The sequence below is a fragment of the Heliangelus exortis genome, chromosome 1 (assembly GCF_036169615.1).
Source record: "Heliangelus exortis chromosome 1, bHelExo1.hap1, whole genome shotgun sequence".
Lineage (NCBI taxonomy): Eukaryota > Metazoa > Chordata > Aves > Apodiformes > Trochilidae > Heliangelus > Heliangelus exortis.
In genome coordinates, this window is record NC_092422.1 from 51336345 (window position 1) to 51364046 (window position 27702).

The window sequence follows — 27702 nt, forward strand, 5'->3', positions numbered from 1 at the left end:
TGAGGCAATGATAGGAAGTGCTGGGGTAAGTTGAGGTTAGATATAAGGAAAAAGTTTTTCACCCAGAGGGTGGTTGAGCAGTGGAATAGGCTCCCCAGAGAAGCAGTTATGGCACCACGCTTGCCTGAGTTCAAGAAGTGTCTGGATGATGCTCTCAGGCACATGGTGTGATTCTTGGGGTGCCCTACACAGGGACTGGAGTTGGACTTGATGATCCTGATGGGTCCCTTCTAACTCGGCAGATTCTGTGATTCAACCCAAAGCTTCTCAAACACATGCACACTGATTCTAAGCTGCCCTACATCAAAAACATGATGCAGGCATCATTGAAGTTATCTGTTTTAAGCAACCAGTCACCGATTCCCTTTTTCAGAAGAAAAGAAGGATGTTTTTTTTATTATGTCTTCACACGCGTGTTTTTAAGTATCCTTCTGAGGGCTACGCTGCTCGACACAGCCACCAGGTGGCAAACGCACGCAATGCCAAAGGTGCCTTCCCTCAAGAAAATGAAGCAGTGCAACTTACAGAAGACAGAAGTACAAAGAACACCTGTTTAAAATGGATCTGAAAATATTTATCACTCCAACACCCTTCATTAAAAAAAAAAAAAAAAAAAAAAAAATTATTAACCAAAGATAAACACACTTTAAGAAATATGATTGCTCCTATGCCTCAATTCCTCACAATCATCAAGCTCAGCATCAGGCACCATTTTATTCATTCAGCATTTCCTCTGAAGGCCAAGTCACAATAGCAGTTGCTTTCTTGTTACACAGGATGAAAAATAGGTACCTTCCAGCATGTGAGTTATCATTTATTAACTTGCATGAACATCTGTGCACATATATGCTAAGATATAGATCTATGAGAAAAAAATCAAGTTTTGTACAATGCCATAAACGATGCAATGAGATAGTAACAGGACATGGCATATATATGTCTATTGTTCTTGCTCTTCTTAGACAAGAGGACCTCAAACCTTTCCACAACTACAGTCTTTCCAACTGTCCCAAATCTTAAAACCTCTACCAAGAATATCAACAATTCAAAAACATTTTCAATACCCTTTTCCCTCAGCTTATCCTTTCTTAAAAAAATACATATACAAGAAAACTATTCTCTCAAACTTTAGAGAGAAGACACCTATGAGCTGATGTATTGCCATTAAATCCTGGAAAACCCATCAGGATTTGCAAAGTTTCCAGTTGTTAGTTCAATGTTCAATTTATAGATCCACAGATTAGTATTAAGCAGGTATCATTTGCCAAAAGTGAGTTCCTTCACAGTACTAAGTAGATATTATTGTTATTCAGCAAATGCATGGTTTGGGAAAAGAATACATACAGCTCTACCTCATGGCCTCAATTCTTGTGATGCCTTGACTAGTTATAAATGTGACACACACACACACATATATATCATATATATATATATATATTCACTTTCTATCTTATCAACTGGATCTAATCAGATCCAGTGCTGCCATATGTTAACGTTGCAAAAAAACTGCATACCAAAATCTACTTTCATCCTATTCTTTCCAGTATGCAACCCTTGGACAGAGAAGGTAAGCAATGCACACTTGTACTTCAAACAGCCTATCCACATGCCACCTGGATTGCTCAATGTCATATAATAGCATTTGTGACAGAGGGGAAGGATATGATAAAAGGATAGAATTATTGATTGTAAAAATAAATGTATTTAAATTGTTGTTTTTCCACAATTTGGATACCATGGGTATCCAGTTCCATTAGTCTACACAGTAAATAATCAAGATGCCTCCAAATCTAGGGTCCTATGATTGACACTATCAAGAAAGACTAAAATGTTTTTACAAGGTTTTGCAATTGTCTTCACAGAAGACAAAGACAGAAAGAACATCGTGCTGTGCCAATTCACACCACCTTTTTATGACAACTTATTTTGTTCTTAGAGGCAATCTCAGTAAGTAGTACAATTTTTCTTCCATAACTGATGAAAGAAAAATTATCCAGTCTCATTAAAAGGAACAAATAACACCACTATCATTCCAACACTTCCTAGGAAGCATATTGAGTACCATCATGAAATTAATCCCTCACTTGAACTTTTCCTTTGACAACTTATTAGTCTGCTAATGTTCTTCCATCTATTTCCATCTACTACTACAACACAAGCTTGTATAGACAGTTGTATCATTTTATGTGAGCTATTCATGTCATTACAGATTTCATTAAATAATTTAAAAAAAAACCCAAACAAACAGATACTTTTTCAGAGAACCTGAAAGTCAGATGATGTGGAAAGGTAACTGTCAACTTTAAAGAACAAGAGAAACTATTTTAAGAGAGAACAAGGCTAAAGACATCCAGGTTGTCTTAATCACCAAAGATATCCTCTGGAGAAACCATCAGTCCAGGTTTTGGAACAGTTTTCAAATACTGTCCAGTGCTCTCAGAAAGGTGAAAAAATAATTGAAACACTGATATCCATCTTTGAAATGATTAACCTTGGAAATTAATACCCTGTGCTTTGGGGGGTTGGAATATATAGGAGCAAAAGGAGATGTTACAGAATAGATTAAGATAATCTATTCATCAAGAAAGTATGAGGAAAAATCTAGCTATGCTGAAATAGATCATCTGGTACACTACTGAGTTAAAATTTATTCTGCTTCTTAAATGAATGACTGAATTTTACTAGCAATTTGAAAGGCTGCAAAGAGAAAGCATGTTGCTTTGAATATAATTTCCCTCCAGGAAAAATTGATCAAACAACTAGATTTAGCTTGGAAAGAAAACCTTTAAGTATTCAATGAATTCTAGAACCTCCCAATGTAACACTTCTCACCTATAGCTAGGTCTTCCATTTTATCAGAATGTGTCCACCAACAGCTATTATATTTTATACTAGAAAGCAGTCCAGCAATTCTCAGCCCTGTTCCAATTCTTCTTGATGAATTCCTAAAAAAGGAGGCACAAAGCCAAAATTTTTAGAAGTACAACAAAAAAAAAAACCAAACAAAGCCACTTTCATTGACACTAAAAAGCCACTCAAATGAAGGAAATAAAAGATGCCTTTGTTTTCCTCTCATCTACTCACAGGGCAGGGCAACCCATTAATAAACTGTATTTGTAATCTAGTTTATTTTACAGAAACAGAATGAATCTGCAAGATTTCCAAGCTGCAGTGTGCTACTTATTATTTTGGCGCATCCAGTAATACCTTGTAGAGATAAGTGTTAGAATAATTCCCAGAGAAAGATTCTGAAAGTTTCCTACTTTGAATTTGAGTATTGGTTTTGCTTCTCTGAACACCAGCAGATGGGGTATAGAAATATCACATCATGTAAAGACTATATTTTAAGAAGAACTTCCACATTTCCACAGTTAAACAACATACAACATATGAAGCACAGAAAATTATGAAGGAACATTTTCTTGTGAAACTAAGGAAGTTGACTACTGTAAATGAATATCTCAGCACTTGAGAAAAAACCCCTAACCAAACAAAAAAAACAAAACAAAGAAAACACCACACCCAAACCGATAAAACCCCAAGCCAACAATGAAACATTTTAATACCATCAAGAAAAACTGAAGCTGATTTAACCTATCAACATAGCCAGGACTTGTAACAAACTTAAGTCTGGAGGATCCACAAGTTGTTTGCAAGATCCATAGTTAAACCTCTTCCAAAGATACGTAAATGTAGACTTAGGTGGAATATTATTTCCTAGGATGACACACTTCTTTACTATCTCCACATTTCTGTTACTATGTACAGAACCTTTTTATTTGTGGCAGAGCCCAAAAAGAAGGCTAACTAGATGACTGCTATGTACTCTACATAGTCAGAAAGCTCGTATGTAGGTTTAAAGAGGTCAAACTAATAGCTTAGTAAGATACTCTCATCCTAAATGATGAGAAAATGGAAAACACAAAGCAAAACTTCACAGGACTTAGTGACAGATACAGCTTAAATGATCTGAGTGCCAACTACACTCTTAAAGTCCACATCCTTAGGGAAAAATATATATTCTGTTGACAAAAATAACTCCTATTTACTAATGGTCTACTACACACACAAATATTCCCATCTGAGAAAAAAAAAAAGTCCAATAAAGTTATTCTGTAAGATTCCAGTCATATTCTTAGTGGAATTCATATATTTACTGGAATAAGAATAAGAAAAGCAAGACCTATAGCTGAGTATTCCTGTAAGTGACCTGAAGATAAGTGCGGAAGGGGTGGAAATCACCCCTGAAAAGTCTGCTTTAATAAATAATTAAGAAGTTAAGTTTAAACTTCTGATGCCAAGGTAAACTTCTGTTTACTTTATATTGCTCTTTCTACTCAATAATTATTCCATAGTCATTTGGAAGACAAACATCTGTGCTGCATCTAGGTGGTATCTCCCTTCAGGAGAGTGAAATTGCAATAACTGCTTAAGAGATTTTCTGGGATAATGATCACTAGAAATCTGAACACAACAAGAAACAGATGGAAATAATCTGAATATTGAGGAGTGATTCAGAGATCCATTTAAAAACAAAAAACAAAAAAAAAAAAAAAAAGGAAAAACCCAAGAAAACAACAAAAAACCCCACAAAAAACACCAAAAAACCCCAAACAAAAAACAAAACAAACAAACAAACAAAAAAAAACCCAAAACACCCAAAACAAACAAAACCAAAACAAAACAAACAAAAAAAAAAAAAACAAAACCCAACTCCTCTTGAAATTGTGCGAACCAAGTAGGATTGGTTTGTTGGGATTTTTGCCCCGACTTCACCCTTAAGGATCATGAATTGAGAAAAGCTCAAATTCGAGCCTCATCCAAACTATGGAAAACAAAATAATGTAAGGAGGGAAGCATAAGCCTGACTACAAACCCAGGAAGTATAAAATGTCTTTTTCCCTTATGCTGAGGGCACATTCTGAAGCGAATGGACAAGGATTACGAATAGCAATGGACATCTCTTCATGAATCTTAATGGGGCTGCAAACACCTGATAAGGTCTCTGAATTCTCAAAGAATTTTCATGAACAAGCCACGAACAGAAACCTTTGGGAGATGGTAATGTACTATAGAGTATTACCATGCTGGGGTGCAGGACTGATGACAAGTACTTTGTCTGGGGAGCATTTCTGAGGCGCTTACCTCCTTTGAAGTTTCTTGGCGTCAGGATGAATGCTAGCTGTCCTCGGGCTGCCATCCCTTTGAGGGGAGGGAGATACAGATGAGCCCAAAGGTTCTCTTCTAAACACAAGTCCTTACTGCAAGCTGGCCAAAAGGTCCCTGCAATCAAAGAAATCATTGTGGTTTTGCATGTGGCGCATTTATGTCCTTTAATCAAGGTTTGTCAGCCATCTAATTTGTTCAACCACAAAGAAAAAAAATAAATGCATCTGCTGGGTAGCCAATGCAGAACAGACTAAGGAAAGGGAAGAACTGTTTATTTGAGTTTGGACACTGAACTCCATGAAAAACACACGGCAACATGGTTTTTCAGGCTAGGAAGTCACCTCAGTATGCAGTAATTTATGCATCTATGTTTGTATAAAAAAAAGCAATTTGCCTTTGGAATAATTTTCCGCTCTGCAGCCCTTGCCTTCCTCAGTTCTTAAGTAAAAAATATCACATTTTCATTTCCAAACATAAATTCTAGTCAATGTATTTACAATCTAATGAAGCACTCATTCTCCAACAATCCCCTCTTACAATTACCATAGCAGCATACAAGCAATCCTTAAATTAATTCTTTTTGCTATAAGCTAGTTGTAACAGCACTTACAGAGCCAATTGCAACGGAAAAAAAAAAAAAAAAAGGAAAATTCTGTCATTGTACGAATAGAAGATTCTTTCTGCAGAACATTTAGCAGAGTTGTGTGTTTGCATGCTGACATGCTACAGCCACAAGCCCCATGTTTTCCTTAGTGTGAGTCATCTCTTAACAGTGTCCATATTCACAGCCCCACTGGCACTTTTCCCAGGCACAGGCTCTTCCACCACAGAAATGCAACTTTATTGCCCAGCTGTCACAATTCTAGGCATGTCATATTAAGTAACTGATTTCCCAGAGCTCCAAACTAATGGACAGTCTTGATATATAACTCTTCTACCAAAGTGTATTATGGCAAAAGCAAACAGACACGTATGTCTAGTATTGGCTGCAAAACCAGTTCCTAGCTAGTAAGCACAAGAAATTCATACAACTGAAGAACTGTATATATTTCACTTCCTAATGGGGTAAGTAAACACCTGTTTGAAACACTAAGTGTACCCAACTCCATACTCCTCCCACCTGCCTATAGCTATTTTCCCTCTTCTCACTCCAAAAAACAGGAGTAGGAGAGTGAAAAATCCTGTCCCTTAGTAAACGTTATCTTTGTAAGTTTTATTAATTACCTAGTGGGACTGACAATAATCATCCCTCTCTTCCTTGCCCACCACACAACTAACTGCTTCATACCATGTCTATCCAGTTCTTACCATAGGGAGAAAAAAGCTTTCTGCAATCTGTGGCATTGCCTTCACAGAAGCCCACTTAAAGTAATATACAAACACTGAGTGACTTAAATGGCTCAGTGACAATTCCAACATTTTGTCTATTCCCCTTTTACAGATTGTCAAAGAGACGTCAAGAAAACCAAAAATGTAACCCATAATTAAAGCTCCACATGGAATTGAATTTTACTGAGAGATACATCAAATGGTTAGTAATAAACTGTAGAAAGTCCCAAAATGGTAAATTGGAAGCAAAAGTAAATCAGCATAACTCTACAGATTCATTCTTCCAGATAAATTGCATGTCAATAAATGCAGAACTAACAAGTAGCATCACTCTACTTGCTTCTACGCATCTTAAACCTATTTTCCTGGAGTAGATCACACCAAAGCACTCAAGGGTTTTATGAATTGCTCCCCTTCTAGATCAGAAACAAACTTGCAATAGAAGATATGAGGCACAAGAACCCCTTCACCTCCACTGTGAAAAAAACATTTGCTCAAATGCTGACATACATTCCTGTTTGCTCATTACATTCAATTAAATTCAAAATGAAAGGTACAAGCCAAATTTCCTTTTCCCTTGCACAAATACCAACTCACTCATCAGTTTATTCCTTTTTTCAGCACATGTGTATACAACTTCTAAGATCTTTTGCTTCCCTGCTTTGAAGCCTGTAAATCTTTACTCCTCACTTCACCTTTTGTATTCACAATGCTATTAAATTCCACTGCTTCCTTCACAGAATATTCACAGGCAAATCCTTCTTCAAAACTCTTACCACTAAGGAAGTTGTACACATCAGCCTTAGAATCACCCAGGTTCTTCAACTCAGGCTTCTGTCAAGCTCATCACTCCAATCCCTGCAAAACACAGTTTTTCTACACACCTCGTTTGATTTTCCACTTTTTCTCCTTACAATTCTTTCACTGACCTCTAATTACTGCTAAAATACCTACTGCTCACACCCATCATTCCCATACTGTCTTCCTCCCATGTTTTTGTATTTTGTTTCTTTCTTACACATAGCTGCTTCAAGGAACTGGTGAAGAAAGCAGAGGGGAAAAGCATCAGGACCTCCAAATGACTGGTTTTATCTCAGCTGTTAAGCAACAGTTTACAAATTTAGTAGAATAAGGAAAAAACTATACTGAAAGAACCTTCAGAATTTGGTTGAAAACACTGGCTCCTGAATACAAGAACTGTGATGTTTTTAAGCTAATAAAGTCCGTAGACCTATTTACCATGGAACTTTCCTTTTGAAGTTTGGCATTTTTGAGGCTAACCTTTTTTTCAAATAATAGTTGCTGGAAGTTCTATATTCATCCATTTTAATATACATATTAACATGCTTGTCATAAGATAATATTCTCTTAAATGTGTAAAAAATGTGACTTTTCTGCTTTCATACAACTATCCCCATACAAACCATACAAAGATGTAGAAGAATTCATTTCATTGAAAGAACTGTATAAGTGCTGAAGTATGTTGGAAGCAGAAGAAAGTTAACTGAGTGATATAAACTACTTAATGCTTACATTAAATATACGATACAAGCATTATAACTATGTAAGATCACAAGGTCATGACCGAGGTATGTAAAGAAAACTTTTTAGTCAAAATGGGACATATTTTAGAGGTTCATGAGAACACTGGATCAACAGACTGGCAGCTACCTGGTAGTAACATTCTAGCTGAAAAGTCTTCCACCAAGAAGACTGGACAACAGCATGGGCAACAAGCTCATGGAGCCACTCCACCAAAACCTGGGCACAAATACATACACACACGCACTTTTTACAGCATTACTGTTGGCTCATTGAAGAAGTTCCATGAAAAATTATTTGGTTATAATTATTATATAATAATAAACATATGTAATTATTCTTATTACATACATTATTTTATATAATTTATATACATTATATATAACATTATTATTTATAATATATAATTATTATTATTATTTTCAGAACAATCTGAACCATCAGTGTACAATCCCCTCATGCTTAAAAGGAAAAAAAAAAAAAAAGAAAGGCAGTCTTCTGCTTACTCAGTGAGCTGAACAATTTCACTGAAAGTTTAAATAGCCCCTGTTGCTGTGAGGGGTGAAGAAATGGCCAGTTGCAAGGTATTTGGACTTCCCTGCTCAGCAGCACCAGTAAAAATCTTACAGCTAAATGTCACAGCATTACTCCATTTTCAGGTATCTCTCAAGTCCTCAGAAAAAATGTGGTAGTCAAAACACAAGATACAGAAACCTACAAGCATGCTGTTACTAAAAACCATGATCCTTTTCTCTCCCCCACCTCCCAACTCCACCATTCATTATTTTTTTCGCACCAGACCTAGCAGTTTTGAAGCCAAAAGTCTGAACTAGCTAATCTGTAATGTCTGGGAGTGTAATTTTTTTCAAGAGACGGGTTATTTTTCAAAGGGGTAGGAGAAAGCATTGAAGAAATGTTTTTCAGGTGAATCAGTCAACAAATCCAATACAATGAAAGCAGGAGGGGGAGCAAGATACTGCCACTGCCTATTTCAGCAGCAGCTACTCATAAGATGCTCCTAAACAAAGGCACCAAGACCTAAAATTATGAACTGAGTGTTTCATATCATACAGAAGCCAGCCTCCAGAACAACATATAGGCAGCTTTTAAGGCCACCACAACAAGCAAAACACAAAGATATTACTTCCAAGAAATGGTGTTTTATACTAAGATATTTTTTTTTTAAATAAGGTCAGAGTACATGACACAGCTAAACACTTAAAAAGTTGGACAATATAAAATGCAGTTATTAAAGACTCTGAATTTTCTTTTAGATAATACTACTGGTGCTTCTTGACCTTGATGTACTTGTACAGTAAGAATCATTAAGCTGTAAAAGACTAAAAGTGCAAAACTGATTACATTGATGAATAGGAAAGTTCCTGAAGTCACCATTGCTTACTATATAGATTTTTCCACAGACCCAGAAAAACAGGACAATATGATGCAGATTCCAGAAAATGATAATAATCCCCTGGTCTTCTAAAGGAAATCAGTGGAATAAAAAGTTCTAAATTTACAATTCAAAACAACGTATTTGAATAAAGACAATGTAAACCAGGGACAGACAAGAGTACATGGTTTCTTTTGTACCCTTTTGCCTTTGTCTTCCTTACAGCTATTAGAGGCCGTATCAATGAAAGGTTTCAATTTGTTCTTTATAGACAGATTTCAGTTTCACAACTATGGAGAAACAAAGGCAACTCCTCAGGAGGCTAGTGCTGCCTGGTTAGAACAGGGGAGGTTACCAGGGGTGGCAGAAGGATAGCATACCTGGTAATAAGGCCTCAGCTACCTCCCTGGGCAGCCTGTTCCATTTTTCCACTACCATCATGGAAAGAACTTGTTCCTACCATCCAGTCTAAGACTGCTCTTCTCTAATTTAAAACCACTGCCTCTCATCCCATTGCTACAGGCCTTTATAAAAGATTCCAGCCTTTCTGTAGGCCCCCTCCACATACTGTAAGGTTGCTATTAGGTCTCCCCAGAGCCTTCTCCAGGTTGATCAACCCCAGCTCCCTCAGCCTGTCTTCATATGAGAGGTTTTCCATCCTTCTGATCATTTTCACGGCTCTCCTCTGGACCCACTCTGTCCACATCCTTCCTGTGTGGGTTCCAGAGATGGACACAGTACTCCAGGTGAGGTCTTACCAAAGCAGAGTAAGGTGGCAGAATCACCTTTCTCAGTCTGCTGGCCCCACTTCTTTTGATGCAGCCCAGGATGCAATTTGCTTTCTGGGCTGCAAACACACACTCTTGGCTCATGTCCAGCTTTTCATCCACCAGCACCTCCAAGTCCTTTTCCACAGGGCTGCTATCACCTCATACCCCAGGCCTGTACTGGTAGTGCGGATTGTTCCGACCCAGGTGCAGGACTCTGCACTTGGTCTTATTGAACCTCATGAGGTTCACTGGGCCCACCTATCCAACTTGTCCCAATCCTTCTGGATGGCATCACATCCCTCTGGCTTACCAACAGCACCACTCAGCTTGGTGTCATCTGAAAACTTGCTGATGGTGCACCGTATGCTGCTGTCAATATAATTGATAAAAATATTAAACAATACAGGTCCCCGTACGGACCCCTGAGGGACACCATTTTTCACTGATGTCCAGCTGGACTTTGAGCTATTGACCACTATCCTCTCAATCCAACCATCCAGCCAATTCCTTATCCACTAAACAGTCCACCATCAAATCTGTATCTCTCCAGCTTGAGAAGGTAGGTGTCAACAGGAAAAAACGGTGCTTCATTGTGTTCCTTACGCTGTTGCAGTAAAAGAGAATTTGCAGTCCCAGCCCCTCTATCCCAGTCCCTCAGCTGCAGGAATTCATATAGAATAATGGAATTCCATCTGGCTCTGGTCAAAAGAACAGCGAAGGCACTCCATCAAATTAAAGCCCTTAAAAAATGGAATAATGGTGATATAGCAGCAATTGTATCAGGCAAAATGAGAGGTAAGAGGTTTGGTTTTTTTCATGTAAGCATGCCTAACCCCTATGCAAAGTTCAGTGACTGTGTTTTACAAAAGTCAAGTCTGAAAGGATGCTAGCTAATGCTGTGGGGCTGGGCATACAGTACCAGTGGCAGACCAGGAAGACACTACTGACACATGAAAATGCTATGAAGTTATAATTAAGCCATAATTAAAATTACTAGCATAACGGAAAAAACACGACCAAATGGCATCTGACTCCTGGAAATAGAACAGATTCCAAACAACCTGTCCTAAAAAAGATAAGAGAAAGAACAAAAACCAGAGCTGACAAGCTCCTAGACTTTTTAAAAACAAGACTTCAGAGTCAAAACTCTGAAGAGGCAGAAAACAACTTCAAAAAATTTTATAAGAAAAAAATTTTTTTCATTTAATAAGAAACACAAAGAATCCCTATTCCATTACAACAGAAGCAGTGGACACTGTTAACTAAAATCTAAATTAAGCAGACACAAAGAAGTTTAACAAATTAATTTTATAAGGATCTAAAAGGAGCATTTAATCAGATCATAGATGGAGTAGATCAACCTCTAATTTGGAAGATGGTAACAACAGATAAGGTTCCCTGAGCAGTGAGATAAAGTCACAACCCGTTTTGTTGAGCCTACTTCATTAAGGAACATTGACACAGGTTTTTAACACACCACCATAGATAAGGAACAGCAAACCCTGTAGATAACATGCACCCATATAAACGATGTTGCTGCAATATGCTTTAAGAGCAACCTTCCAGTTACTTACTATCTCCTACAGTAGACAAAAGCCTTTTGTCCCAACTGAATGGGAACACCAACACATCATATTTAAATATGTGGCTTTAGAAAGCACTATTTGCATTTCTGTTTTACGTTAAGACCTTAGGGTTTCTGACAAAAAGATGATCTGCAAAGTAATCCACATTCAGGATAGCAACCACAACTGGTATCTACTTCTCTACTGCTTATTGCTCTGTTTGAATGACCGCAGCAACTATGCACAAACCTCCACAACAGATGTAAATAAGCAATAAGTTGTTTTTATTTAAGACTCGCTGTGTGAAAGCAGTAATACCTTGCATGAACAGATACAGCTTAGTCTCTGGATATGAAAAAAATACTATAAAGCAAACACATTTCTGAAAAGATGAAGTTGAAATATAAAAAAAATTAGACTAAGAAAATTTAACAAGGCATTTGAGTACATCACTCTACTCTAAAAAGTAGCTAAAAAGTAATTTTTTTTAGCGTAAATTTCTAGGACAAAGGAACTGCCATTAACTCATTATAAATTATAATACTAATTTCAAGTTGTACTTCCATGTGTATCTCACAGTAGATACAACAAGAGCTATTACCACAAACATCACCTGAAGATAGTAAGAGGCCTTAGGCAAGTATAGAAGTATTATATAAGCATTCTAAAATTTCAAGCAACAGGTCCCCTACCACATTAACATGTATAATCACATACATTAATTGAAGCAAGTGTGGAATAACAAAGATGTTTTAAAAAACCCAACCCAAACCAACCAAACAAAAACATTCTGGCTACATAGAAAAATCTGTACAAATATGGAAGTTGTCACGGCAATGCCTACCAACCACCTTTGCTGAAAATATAGAATACCTCTTAAATCCTGTCAAGTATTTTAAAGGCTGTCAGAGCAAGTACTATGCAATTACATAAACTTGTTCTAGAAAGGGTCATGAAATATTAATCATCAGACCTGCAGTGTCCCAAATGGGACAGAAACTTTTCCAGTATCTTGAAATTTATTATAAATAAATAAAAAGCAAAAAGTTCTCATAACAGAGACTTAATCCTACTTAGCAAATGACAAGGAAAAAGGTTATTATGTATAAGACACCTCTTCAGCTCGCAAAAGGGTATGAAAGAAAACTAGGGAAACATAGACTGATCTAGAGCTAAAACAAAAAAAAGAGTGAGCTTGAAATTATTACTGGATTTCTATTTGGCTGGCAAAAAAATAATCTATAGAAAATCAATTTAAGAGCTCTCTGTAAAACAGTACCTCTTTTTATCCAAGATCCAACAGATACATGGCCAACACACGTGAAGCTTCACAGGCTTCAAAGAATAATAATAATCACTGCAGTGGCTAGCAATATCATCTAAAATCCTATCATTTTCCCACTTGCTTAGTTCAAAGAAGTTCATCGTGTGAGGAAAACATTAATGTATTTCTTGTAATTAGCACTCAACTGTCCAATAATGGAAGAAATGTTTTCTTATTACTCAAAATGTGGAAAACTAATGTGTTGAACACTCTTGGTGATGGATTATCACATTGTCAGAACTAGAGATAAAAGATGATCAGACCCTTAGAACTGCATATGGCAGTCTGTCTTGAAAATGCAGCAAAAATCTTCAGCAAATAAACCTAGATTCTCAGCCAAGAATATTAACAAATCCATTTAAACATTAACAGTCCTTTTAAACTGTGTGTGTATATATACATATAGACATGATGGCACATTATTACTATTCAATTACAAGCCCTGAACCTTATTTAGAAAACAATCAGAACTGCAAAATGTTTCCTTTGCAAAGATTCTCCCCCTTCAGCATCACCTAACAACCACCATATATTAATTTTTAACAGCATAAAGAAATGAGTTTTTGTCTTGAAGAGCAGAAGTTTTGTAGTACCAAGTGTCTTGCAAAACAACATACATTCACAAATGAATTCAAGTAATGAGTAAACATGCCTAGCTGTACATTCTACTTGTGGTAGAAAAAGCTGTGTTTCCCTCCAAAAGTGATGATGGATGACAGCATTATCCATAGCCACTGTTAGTGCAGCAGCTTAGAAGAATGACATAAGCTGGAAAATTCACAGGCTTCTGCACTTGACAGAAAGGATGCAGAAGGTACAGGTATTTTCAGTGGGTCCTCTTTAGAACAAGGATACCAAATACTACTACTGACACTTCCATTAACCAAATCTACTCAGGCTACTGAGTTTTACAGTCTCCTGTCTCCTTCAAATAGGAAAAAACAACAGTTTCCATACCTTCAAAAAACGTCGACATCCACTCAGTTCAGATTTGGACACTGAATTCTCTTTTTCAACTACACTGCTACTACACATTTTAAAAACTACTGTGGCATTCCTAGCCTAGATCTGTTTTCCTTGTATTTACTTCACCTGTCCTATAATATTCTACTGTTCCTCCTCTAAAATTAACAGATTTGGAGACAGTCCAGGAGAGATCCCACTTTTGCCTTTTTGCCATACTTCACTTAACTACCAAACCCAGATTGAGAAATTTCCATAGTTACAAAAGCCATTATGAAAAATGTATCAAATTTACTGTGTCTCCTGGTGCTTCTGAGATCTCAACTATACAGAACTTCTAAGTTCAGTACTGGAAATATCGTACCAGGTCTGCAAACATTCACAAAGCCTTCAGTGATGAGCTCTGCAAGCAAACAGGTTCAGTGTACAACAAAGATAGAAAAAACTGTCAGTCCCTTCAGTAACAGATCTGGATTCAGAAGTCCTTTTTCCCTTGAAAACTAACTGGCAATCTCAGAAATCCAGACTTAAAATGGGGTCCCTCTTCCAGAACCTTCAGGCCTTTGCTGATGAAGTAAAATGCTTCCACAAAAGCAGATTGAAAATTAAAGCATTTTCTGCCTACTTGGAACTTCACCCCACCAAGAGCACAATCTTTTATCTAGATTGCCATCTCACTGTAACAGATCTATCCAGATGAGGACAAAGTCTGACCAAAGAAGTAAAGCAGTACCAAAACCTTCCAGATATTTTCACTACTTTCTAAACAAAATAAATCACTGTATCCATCCAATAATAAAAACAAATAAACAAGCAAACAAACAAAGAAAATAAGACCACTTCTACCTGGGACACTTAAAACTGAACTCTGACATCAATTAGCATAGCAGGGGGAGGGAAGCAAAACAGATTGAGCAGGCAGTCAATGGTAACCCTGACCAGTAGCTTCCCTGCAGGGTAAGGTGCTGTTTGATCATGTGGAAATAAATTAACTTCTGGATGTTAATTTTTAAGTTGCTCAGATCAAGATTAGGTTTAGTGCCCTTTGAAAAGAAACCTCAGCTTTGCTACTAATCAAACCTTGACAAAAATTCAAGCTTTGCAAAGCAACTGATACTCCCTTTTCTTTTAATGTTTTGGCAATTAAATGCATGCTTAGGTCCTAATTTCTGAATTTAAACTACAGTTAGAGTTACATTCCCGTAATATTAATAGACTTTAAACATATTACTTAGAGCTTAACAAAGTCATGTTATGTAAATTCAATTCTTTGTAGGCAGAAAATAGTAAAAGATAAGTGCATTTTTTTTTCTGTTATATTCCATCAAATGCTTCACAGAATATAGTAACTCATTCCTTAGAACTGAAAGGACAAAATGTATTTTTCCTCAACTGAGATCTGATTGAAACCTTGCCAACAAAAACTGGCACAATTGAGTAACTTGGAAAACAATTCATTATAAAATCAAATCAGCATCTTACCTTTAAATAGGATCCATAATATTTAGTTACGTATGGACTGTCACACTGACTCAGAACTGTAATTTCTTGCTGAATGTCTTCTATTTCATCTTCTGCTTCTTCTAGGTCAATAATTTTTATAGCAACAACTTTCTGAGTCCGATTGTCAATTCCTTTGAAAACTTCACCAAAAGAGCCCTTACCAATTTTCTCCAGTTTTGTAAACAGTTCTTCTGGATCTGCCTTCAGAGTCTGTAAAAAATAAGAGAAAAGTTACTCAATATTTGTAACATCAGAATGAAATATGATATTTTTCAAAGCTACAAACACTTCCAATTCTACACATTCCTATTTATCCAGTTTTTTTTTCTGTCTTCATAATTAAACTGTTCTTCCTACATCCCTTGCATGCACACACTGCAATATTTATGCTCCCCTGTACACAAAGCACAAGTTTAGCACTGTCCCTATGACAGTTTTACCCTATCTGCCATCAGAAACTGCTGTCACATCAGTTTCTTTTTGTTTGTGAAGAAACTGCACCCAGGCAGCAAGAATGAAAGATCTTTACAAAGATTTGGTTTCTGTTAAAACCAAAATAGATCAAATGCTACAAATAAAAGTAAACCTATGCTTTTCTCTTGAAATTGGTTCCTTCCCAGAACCCCTGGACCTACTGTGTTGAATTTTTCACATCTCAACCTCCTAAGGATTTTGCACCCACTCTTCAGTGCACAGTGCAGTCTTCTTTTTATTTGATGCAGCAAGCAACCCTCTTCAATTTTCTCCTACTAAAGATCACCTGCATGCTTCACCACCATGCTTCTTCTTATTCCTGACCACTAGGTTTTCTGGAGCAGGCTTTATTTTTATTTTTCTTCTTCTTTCCATTGAGTAAACTCATTCACTCCCAAAGAAACCATCCTGTTCCCATCTGTCCTGATTTGAATAGTCACATGAAAACCAGAGGTTCTCACTCAAATGTGAGAATGTAAGACCTCGGCAGACTACTATATTTTTTTTCTCCACTCAAGAATTTCTCCTGTCAAGTAGTCAGTCAGCTACTAGAGCTCTCTGAATTCTCAATTTCAGTGCAGAGATAGTAAGTTCCCTGCAAAGAGCCTTTGTATCTAACAAAAACATATATAAGTTACAATTAAACTGGAAACTCACAGGTAGAGGGAATAATCATGAAACCAAGTGTAGGATAGGATTACTTAGAATCTTTTCCTTATGAAATAAAACAGACTTCAAAGACTTGTTATTGTTCTTAGAAGGATGAGATTCATGCTAAGTAAAAATACATTGTTGGTATAGAAAAAGGCTCAGTATAAAAGTTAATACACAGTAATGCCTGAATTACTGAGCATAAAACCACAAAATTTACTACTTAGCCAAACTTCATAGAACTATAAAAAGGGGAACGAAAAATTCTAAGTTACCACGGATAAGCACTGAGCCAACATTTTCTCTTTAGCAATTAAATTTATACAGCATCTCCCACCCATACATCTGTCTATTTCTGCTCTCATATCTCATAGGTTACATAATTAAGCCATGCAGATCCCAGAGGAAGAGAGTCTAAAAGATATTTTAATTTGCCTGGAGGAATACAAATTTCCCAGATGAATTAGGTGTTTTGAAGAACTGGTAAGCTGTGACTGGTAGCTGAGCCCAAAGATAAGCCCACTCAGTTCTTCACGTATTGGTGCTCGTAGAGCAGTTTGGATTCTACCATCATGTTGTACAAATTGTGACTACACTACTACTTCTAATATTTAAAGTAATTTACAAGACATCACAATTTTCAGATACTCATCCCAGGAAGGTATCACTAGCAAATCAGCCCAAAGAAGAATCACTTTTTCCAAGTATACTGAAGTCACAAGAACTTCCCCCTGAGTTACATTGTACTGATCCATCTTCCTGTTCAAAGTTTTGGGAAAGAAGGGCATGGGGTTTTATCACCCTTTTGCCATTATAAAAAGCAGAGCAAGAAATCCATGTCTCTTCCACCGAAAGTGTATTCCTCCTTTCATTTCAGTGTAATGAGAATCACGTACTATTACTCTTCTGTGACTTCCATTCATATTCTATGACTATTAAATTCTACATAAGCTGCCAATATATTTGCCACTTGGAAACTTTATCTGGGCACTTGATGTTTTCCAGCAAGTTTAATTATCCTTTAGCTACACAGTAGCCCCTACTGATACTTTCAAGGGCATCACTTAAGAGGTATCACAAAACTAGGAACCAAACCCTGCTGTAGTTGTTCTCTTCCTGCCCCATAAATGGTCTTTTGTCAACATTCAGAACAGTCTTCTTTGAGAATTGATTAACAAAAACAACCTTAACACTTCCATCAGGTATTTTCCCTTGTGGAAGACAATTACCAGGCTACACTTTCATACACAGATTGTTAGAATTTGAGGTGATGTGTGTAGAGCACATCCAATCCATCAGCACAAACCTTCTAGTTCCAGTCACCAGCCACAGGAATCTAGCATTACATTATTACACAGGCATTTGGGTAAGTCACAAACCAGTCCCAGTCAAAGATGCCTAAAAAATTCCATGTTTCACCTCTAGAGACTGAAAAGCCAGCACTAACCAAAATAACCATATATCGCTACTCTTCATATTAAGACAAATTACAAGACTAAGAGACCTACCTGCCAGCAGCAATTTGAGAGCTGTTGGCCATAGGTATTCTCTCCCTGTTGTCCCTTTTACCCCAGACATCTATTATGACCCGATATTAAAGTCCACTACTTCATGACACCATACTCATTCAGAGACTTGCAGAACACTTTCATTTTTCCAGTGTAGGGCTCTTGGGATTCTGGAATTAAGCTGACACTTCTATAAAACAACTGCAAAAGAACATTTTGCCAGTCATTTTGTGTTAATGATACCAGAAAAGTAGGGAAGATAACTGCTCCTGGAAGTCTTAAGGAGCAGGGAAGAATTGTTCCTGTTTGATTTTTTACAATCAAAATTTTACAGCCATTTGGAAAGATTAATTGTTCAGCAATATCTAGAAAATAATTTAAAATAACTATTAACAGTAGTGCTTTTTCCACGTTCCTCGTGAAATTACTAATTATTAAAAAAAAAACAAAACACTTTTCTGTCTCAAATCAGAACCTCTATCAATTCATTTTCTAGTTTTAAGATTAAAGAGTTACCATTGCTGAATTTTGTTCTGAGCAACAGGAGGTAATAATTGTTTAAAAAATGCCCTGTAAGAAGGTCTGAATTTTCTTTTCAGGAGATTAGGTGCTTGAAGCGAGAGCCTTAAACCACTGACAACCTGTGTTTTTAGAAAACAGTCTTTAATGATCTGCTCTATTTTAAAAATGGAGATCAGGCCTCCAGATACATTATGAACGGTTTGAAACTGAAAGTACATGACCGGCTAAAAAGCATTCATTTTTCCAAGTTCAGATCTGGAAAAGATTCTCACCATATTTATTTTTTGTAAATGCTTCTACCAGAGCCAAAATAAACAAATACCTGTATAAATATTCTATGAGACTGAATAGAAAAGATGTATTCCATAGACTCAGTCAGTACAGTTTTGCTGACTACTCTTTGAAAGATTTTCTACTAATATTCCAATCCAGGAAATCAGTAAGAGAACCTTCATGTAACTAAGCACACCAAATATTGCTAGAAACCACAGAACAGCCCAGGCACATCTGCTACAAAAGGATAAAGCAAATAGCTATGTTTGATAAGCAGATAGTTTGAAGTGTGTCACAGAATATATACTGAGGCAAATCAAAACCAAATTCTGGAACATTTAGACCTATTGATTACACAACTTTCAACTTTCACAACCACTTGAATTAGTTTGTGGGGTTTTTTTGTTTTGAACAGCTTTTCACAATTCTGAACTCCACAACTATCCTGTCTCAGTCTTTGGCTTGCTTACCACACGAAAGTCCTTTACTTTCCACCATAGACAGAGCCACTATTCATACAATAATTTTATGGTTTTCTCTGTACTTGTTCTATATTGCGTTCATAACTTTTTACATTATTCAGCCAGAAAAAACATAGTGCAATGGAAATTAATTGTTCTCTGTATTTAACATCACTGTTGCCACTTCTACAGAATCAATATAACCCAATACATTCTCAGATCCTACTTGTTCAACTTGGCCTCATGACTCAGACTCAATTGAGACAAACTAAACTCATCTCTTCCTAATCCTCTGCACTTCCAACTAATGAGCTCCCAGGCTACTGCAATGGTTCTTTGTAATAATTCACATTTACAACCCCTTGCACTTTGTGTAATTTTGTCAAATCCTTAGCCATTGTACAATCCTCTTTCCACTTTCAAAGATGCACTTACCTTAGATTCAGAATACAAAATATTTAGTTCTTTAGCAATAACATGGATATTCAAAGCATGTTTCCCAGTTCCCAGTGAACACCATTTCCTGGGTGCAATGTCCACTGCACAAATCAGACTTTAATTTTCTATTTTAATTCAGAAAGCTGATTAGTGTACAACATTAAGAGTTTAATACCAAAAGCAATAGTTACCTAACCATAGCCTGCTTTTAACAAGCATTCAGAAAGAATAAATTAAAATTAAAATTAAACATGTTGAATTGCTGAGTAGTTACTTAGGCTTTTTTTTTGTTTGGGGGTTTTTGTTTGTTTGTGGGGGGTTGGGTTTTGTTTGGTTTTTTTGGTTTTTTTTTTAATATATATTGACAATAGCCTGGTCAAATTATTCTAGGATGCAGCATTTTATATTAGATGCCTTGATACCTTTGTTCATCAGTGTTTGGCACATCCCACCCCCTGCCTCCCCAAGAAAGGGAGTGTTAAAAGAATTTAAGCAAAATTTTTAAATGTAGCCAAGATACGTATATTTATTTCCTATCATAGAAACACAAAAGATACCCCTAAGTAAAAGCTGACACCAAAGCCTTGGACACCACTCATAACACATTTAGAGGGATTCACAACATCTCTAATCTTTTATCTCTCTGGAGAACAAAGACAACAGCTGACTTCAAGGGCATCTTAACTAAAACATGAAAACTGGTACATGAAACTTGCCATAGCATCAAAACATGAAACATGACTAGCCTGAAGGGTCTATCAAGGTACCTGAAAAAGATACAGCTGCCATAGGCTGTACCTATTTAATTGTTCTGGAAGACCACAGATGGGAGCATGTTTTTCTTGTTTAGAGGCTGTTGAGACTAATGGTCAGACAACAGTTAAGGCAGAAAGGTGAATGCTGACACGTATCACTCAGTAACTGACAATGCGACTGATACCACAGCAAAGATCCAAAACTAGATTTTGTAAGCTCAGCCTCTGGAAATTTAGAGTACCTTTTCCCTACCTCTTCTACCTCTGTATAAACACCCCACCTTACCTCTACATAAACATTCAAAATTTAATAAAATTCCAGAAACCTGTATAAAAAGCATAGCTCCAAAACCACAAAAGGGCTGAAACAATGTAACACACAGATTTTCAAAAAGTAAGGCTTCACTATTGTTAATCTTTATTCTAAAAAGCTGTCTTAATAAATTCTTCGGCTATAAATGAGGAGATCAACCAAAAAAAATAACAGACCAAGTACTTAATAATGCTCCCCAAAGACTGAGCAGTCCATATGTAACAGTTAATTACTAGTCATTTTCTACCCAATAGAATAGGACCTGCAAAGGCCAAAGAAATAAAACAAAGAAGCTTTAAGAATGAGACAAAGGAATTGCAGTAATTTCAACTGCACAGTCAGAGTTAACAGCATCAGGTTTTAATACCATTATCAATATTGAAGTTTCCCTGGCAACAGTGACTTCCAAGACACAACAAGTTAGGTAAAGCACAACATCAAGAAAGGTCCAAAGGAAATCCAACTCCAACTCCTCCATGCCTGCTTAACAACAAGATCTTGGGGTGTTTGGGACAACTACTTCATATCCACATATCTTCACTAGAAGTTGCTGCACATTACTTCTTAGTATCAATAGTCCCACTGTTGATAAAAGATGACTTCTCTAGAACAGCTCCATACAGCTGTTGCACAGCCCTGGCACAGCCTTTAGCACAGAGTGAGAAGATGCTGACTTAATTCTCACAAATTACAATTCTTCTGTCCTTGTACTCAAGGACTGAGCTTGTAATAATGCTCATGACATCTATCCCCCGGATATCATAAAAGAGATTAGCCATGATCATCAAATCTGCCAACCAATTAAGTGCTCTAAGCTACTGCAGAGTATTTATTAAAATCTAACTTAAACAGTAACAGTGAGCACAAAGTTTCATTTAAAAAAAAAAAAAAGTTCAAACTTGGAAGAATTCATCTTCTACACAGAAGCTGCAAATGGATGGCAGCAAAGGCTACGTGGCCTTTCAAGTGCCTTTAATTTGGCAACCTAATGTTTTGCAGTTACCAAAAGCAGAGCTCACACATGAAGCAGATAAAACAGTTTATTGTAGAAGGAGATTGATATATATTTTAATATGAAGGACAGTAATACATAGGGTGTAAAAACAAAAGAACAACCATGATGGATCAGAACAAAGGATGCTCTAGGCCAGAAAAGTTTATAGCTTTGGAACAGTGCAAGAATAAAAAGTAAATAGCAGTATCTCCAAAAACACTAAGTCTCTAGCAAACTGACAGTTTGAGCACTTTATGAACCAGAAATTGTGTGTTTATACAACCTCTTTTCTGTTCATTTGTCAAGTTGTCACTTAAATTTAGTTAATTTTTTAATATTTCTTGAAGAAAGATAGAGTGAATGTCAATGCATATTTACATTTTTAATGAAGAACCTGTAGCTCTTGTACTGAAAATAAGAATGAAGAATGAATTAAAATAAATTACTACATAAACACTGTTTTTGTTATCAAAAGAAATTGAAAGAAGGAAAATAAAGAACAGCTTTTATCATGCAGAAGCAGCTTCAGCTTAAAAGATGATGAATTTTAAAAGCACCTCAAGAATTTCATGGAGCTGACTATGGGCACCATCTAAAAATACAAATACACCTCAGAAAACTACTTTTCTGTGAACAACAATAACAACAAAAAGGTTCAGGGCATTTTGGGGAGGGTTGTTTTTTTACCCCCTTCAGGAGATTAAAACAGGTAAAAGAAGGTGACAATAACTATTTCTAATCAGTAACTCTGCAGTCCATCAGTGACAGTGCTCATTATGCCACAGAAGTGTATTTGAAACTCCTTATTCACCTTAAACTTTTCATTACCTTCATTCTAAGTGTGGCACTGAACTGCCTGATCACATCTAACTTCATAAAGGCAAACCACCTACTTGTGAGCTGTTCTCACTTCCCTGCGATCTGCTGCCAACTGAGACCTTTGTCTTTCCTCTGAAGAAGTGTAAAATATTCTTATTGTTATTATCATAATAAAAGGCTCATTTAAAGTAGGTTAACAAAATCTCTTCTACATCGTTATTTCACACAGATAGAAGTATATAGCAAAGTCAGGGTGAAAAACCTGCTTTTGGGTTCTCCAACTTCAGAAACAAAAAAAAAAGTAAAGCAAACCAGATGCAGCTTAACCCCAAAACTTTAAGCTTGGGGTCTCTTTCTTTGTTGAAAGAGAGGAGAAAGACATTTAATCATTATTCATCTTAGTATTCTATCAATCATCTTTAAATTGGCTGCTGCCACATATCCAACAGCTCAGCGTAATGCAGTATTGTGTTCTGCAGCTCCATTTCCCAAGATTTTCTCTGCCAGCCTACATTTCCTGAGCTTTTTGGAACCACACACTAATAACAGACTTCAAAATACAACATGGTTCACCAAGCACCCTTACCATAAATTTACAAACACAGTACTTTATTATTTAAAATATAGCTTCTAGAAACAAGTTGTGGAGGCTTACCACAGCCTTGAAATGAAGGCCGGCCTGAAAATCAAGGTCATATACACTCACTCCGAGCTAGCCTTGCAAAAATCTCATGCATTACAGACAAACAAGCACCCTCCCCAGTGACTTCTGTGAAGCATAAAGAAGAAGGAAGACAACATATTCTCAGTTTAGTAATTATGCACCTTCACACCACACACTGAAACTCATATCTACACAAAGCCCTTACACCAAGGACAGTATAAACTTTCCAAACTTATTTGCGTGCATAGAAATTTAGGTCAAAACTCAAGTCTGTTTTTACTCAGGTTACAACATGCCCACTTTGCAGCAGGCTGAATCTCAGGTTTTGACAGCCTTCCAGCAACATCCTACATCTCATCCACAGTTTTTCATTCCTTTGCCTCACTCTCCACCCACTCACTTTTTGTAAATCAATCTTCAAACATCAATCAGATGTTGTTAAGAGAGCAATACATTAATCCTTCATTCCTCTGTGCTGTTTACACACTACTCTGCTCAGGCCAGACAGCATTAATAAAGCATTGTCTCTGCACGTAATTTTTGGGGGAGTCAAGAAGTAACTCGTTCACACTAGGACACTAACTGCTGTCTTAAGCAAATACAGCAAAGAATGTAGGAGAAAGCTGCATTACTTGTCCACTTACACTGCTGATGCCATTTGTGGCAGAAGCTGGTAGATAGGGAGCAGGGATCACACAAAAGGAAAAGATATTCCCATGATCTCTGCACTTCAATTGCAGAGAACTAAGCTGAATTCATCTCTCTTCTTCATAGTAATTAGTCCCAAATCGTAACATCTGTCGCATTTAAGTAGATGTCACACATTGTATGTACCTTACCCTTTGAAGTAAAATCAAAGACAATTGTGTACTGAGACACTACAAAATTGCTATATACTCTGAAAGAACAATAACAGATTTAGACATCTTGAACTGGGTGCAGAAAATGAGTAAGAAGTAAATACATCATTGTCAGACATTATGCCTCTACCTATTAGTAGGTATTTACTTCTGTATTTTGATGGGTTTTTTTCAGACTGTTAAAATTCACACTTGAGAAACTCTCATAATACAATTTAAAAATCATTAAAAAATACCATCCTGAATAGAGATTTGATGTGAATTCCCAGATTATATGAACTAAAAAAAAAAAAACATTTAGTGCAGCTTTTAGTAATACAAGCTAAATAACAAATCAAGTTAATAAAAAGGCAGATCCTTAAAGAGTTCACGCAGTAACGCACATAAGCAGTACGTGCACATTGCTAGAATAATCTTCATTCTCTCACTTCTGTGCAACTACAAATCTGACTTTTTAATTATAAAATATTGCAGATTCTGTTTCAAAGTCAGCATACAGTAGTCTTGGTTTTAACATGTTTCAAAAGGATTTTAAAAATTCAACACTGATCTAGCCCTATCCCTTCTCAGTCTCTGACAAGCAGCAAACTGCTCACATTTGGAAGGTGAACTTGAACACTCAACAGCAATACTTACAGAGCAGTAAGTTAATCAGTTCAGAGTGAGGGCCTATGTACTCTATTCAGCATCCAGTATTATACCAGAGCACATAATTCAGGGTATGTCTAAGCATGTAATATTTTACTTCAAATCCTCAGGTAATTAAAGGACAAGATTGACGACTTAGAATCTTGACTCATGGAAAAATGAGTAAATCAATACTTAAATAAAGCACAGTCTTTCAATCCAGGAGATGAATTGTGAAAACCCTATAGGCCATTCTAAAGTTTTTCTTACACAGGCTGGGGCAGGGAAGTTTCTAATGAGATGTGGGAAACAATAACAGAGATACCAATGACTTCAATGTTTTTCTGGCAGTAGGTTGCGTTTGGACTACGAAAAACGGAGGGGGGAGGAGAACAACCTCAGTAACTAGAAAACCACACCAGGTTGTTTTTTTGGTGTTTGTTTTCTTGTTTTTTTCTTTGTTTGTTTTTTGATAGTTACAACATAGAACCAGCAAATTCCACCGTTCAACAACAGCTGCTAACCATCTCTGAGAAGCAAACACAACCCCCCAACACCCACCTCTGACAGCATTCCCACAAGCCAGCACCACAGAGATGGGCACTGCAGCACAAGCTGAAGGTCAACGTTTTCAGTCCCTGTTTTTATGCATGCTACCCCTAATCACGTCAGTATACCGAGACCGAAAATCGCCCATGAAGACACGCTTAGCTTCGTGAATTAAAACACCAAGGAGAGCTAATGGAAAGAGGGAGGGGGGAGACAAAACACGCACCCCTACCCCCCGCCACGCACACGTGCAGCAAATAGAGGCTACTGAGGAAGGAGAAGGAGAGAGGGAGGGATTCGCCAGGCGGAGGGACCTCGTTAGGCATTACGCGAAGTGCTGACAGCACGTTTCGTTTCCACTGGTTACGAGATCCCGCTCCATCCCCCCCTCATCCCAGCCCCCGGCGCCGAGTCAGAGTAAAGAGGTGTTTTCTCCCCTTGCCCTGTCTCTCCACCCCAGGGAACCCCTTTACCCATACGGTGCTCCCTCGCACGTTCCCCTTCCATCCCCACTTTCCCGGAGAGGCGGCGAGGGCCCATCCCTGTCTCCCAACCCCCCAGCACTCCGCTCCGGCCTGGCCGACCGCCGCGGGTGCGTGTCCGTGGCCTGCCCTTGGGTGGTCCTCACCTGCATCCCCGGCAGGCCCGTCTGCACTGGTGAGTGAGCCATGGCGGCGGTAGGGAGGTGGGGGAGGGAGGGAGCCGGCTCTCCTCAGGCGGCTCCAGGGGACAGGGCTTAGCTCATCTCCACGCTCTCCCAGGCGCATAGAGTCCTCCTGCTCCTTCTCGCCCTTTCCCCCCTCAGTCCGCCGACGGTGGGAAAGAGGCCGTCCTGACCTCGGTATCTTCAGGCCCCGGTCAGTGATGCAACAGCGGCCTCCTCATGCCTCATTATTTTCCTCCTTTTCCTCCTCCTTTTTTTCCTCCTCCTCCTCCTCCCCCGGCCGCGCGCGCAGAGCAGCCGTTAACGGCGCGGCCGCGCGGGGCCCTGGCGGCGGCAGCGCGCGCGCGGCTCTCCCGCCCCGCCCCGCCTCCCCCTACCCGGCTACCTGCACGCGCCGCCCCGCCCCCTCCCCCCCCCCCCCGCTGCCGCCTCTCCCCCGATCCTCGCCGCCATCGTCTGGCAGAGGCGGGGAGAGGGGCGAAGGTGAACGGGGAGGCGAAAAGCCCCGAGGACCTGACGTACCGCTGGGTACGGAGACCCGCCGGCTGCCCGGGCCTGACTAGTCCCCTGATGAGAACTTCTGGCGGTGCCGGATCCCGGGCGCCGGGCTTGCATCGTCCACTGGGAAGGAGGCGACGGGGCCCCTGCCGGGACCGCGGCCTTGCGGGTCCTTCGCCTTTTCGATGGAGGCGACAGCCCGCAGCTAACGACGAGCGGCTTCTCCTCTCTCCCCGCCCGCAGCCCCGAGTGCGGAGCGGCTGCCGGTGAGGCAGGGCAGGTGAGGGGAGGCGAGCGCCAGGCTGGGAGGCTGCTGGCTTAAAATAAGGAAAGTGGGGTGAGGCGATAGATCAAGATGGCAGAAACCCTAGACATTTTCTGGTATGTCCTTTTCCTGCCTCCTCTTCACTTGGACGCTGTAAGAAAAGGTCAGGGTAATGCTATCGCCCTACTGAGGGGTATGGTTTCAGGAAGCACTTGACTTCCTGTCAGAAGTTGCAAAAGCAGTAAACCCAAATGACTTAACATGTTTTTACAGACCTTCCCCATGGAAGAAGAGTGGGTCAGGAGGAGGGTCTCCCCCCCAGAAGAGAAACCCTGGACCCATGCAATACCCTTATGACCTTGACAATGTTATATTCCCTATATTCAGCCTGTTAAATTATGAGATTCAGTGACTGCATTGCACCAGTTCCAATCCACTATGGAATGCCCTAAGATTCTCTCCATTTTTTCCCTCCACAGAAAGCTAGGTGGTTTCAAGAGTATTACCAGTTTTATTCAAGAGTATTGCTCTGTTGGCCAGCGGGTCCAGGATCCACAGGACAGTGATTCGATGTCTTTCCAACTGAATTTAAAAAAGGGGTGAGAATGTTGAAGCAACTTCTGGAGAGAGCCACAAAAATGAGCAGAGGGCCAGAGCACCTCTATTAAGAGAGGCTGAGAGAGTTAGGGTTGTTCAGCCAGAAGAGACTCAAGGGAGACCTTATAGCAGCCTCCCAGTACCTGAAGGGGCCTACAGGAAAGCTGGGGATGCAGTTTTTACGAGGGCGTGTAGTGATAGGACAAGGGGTA

At 38.5% G+C, this 27702-nt stretch overlaps 1 protein-coding gene across 4 annotated transcripts in view; it reads right to left on the minus strand.

Moving 5' to 3' along the window:
• STK24 (serine/threonine kinase 24) overlaps window positions 1-27018 on the minus strand; it is a 49846-nt gene extending 22828 nt beyond the window's left edge. The window contains exons 1-2 of one of the 4 annotated variants that reach the window (XM_071742332.1): window positions 26095-26490; window positions 15538-15768 (exon numbers count right to left, since the gene is read on the minus strand). In XM_071742332.1, the coding sequence (XP_071598433.1) occupies window positions 15538-15768; window positions 26095-26136 (273 nt within the window). In that variant the 5' untranslated portion in view covers window positions 26137-26490. Of the gene's footprint in view, window positions 1-5145; window positions 5245-15537; window positions 15769-26094; window positions 26491-26652 lie in introns of those variants that run through there. The other 3 variants (XM_071742321.1, XM_071742313.1, XM_071742342.1) reach the window with 3 other exon arrangements.
• Between the last annotated feature and the right edge of the window lie 684 nt (window positions 27019-27702).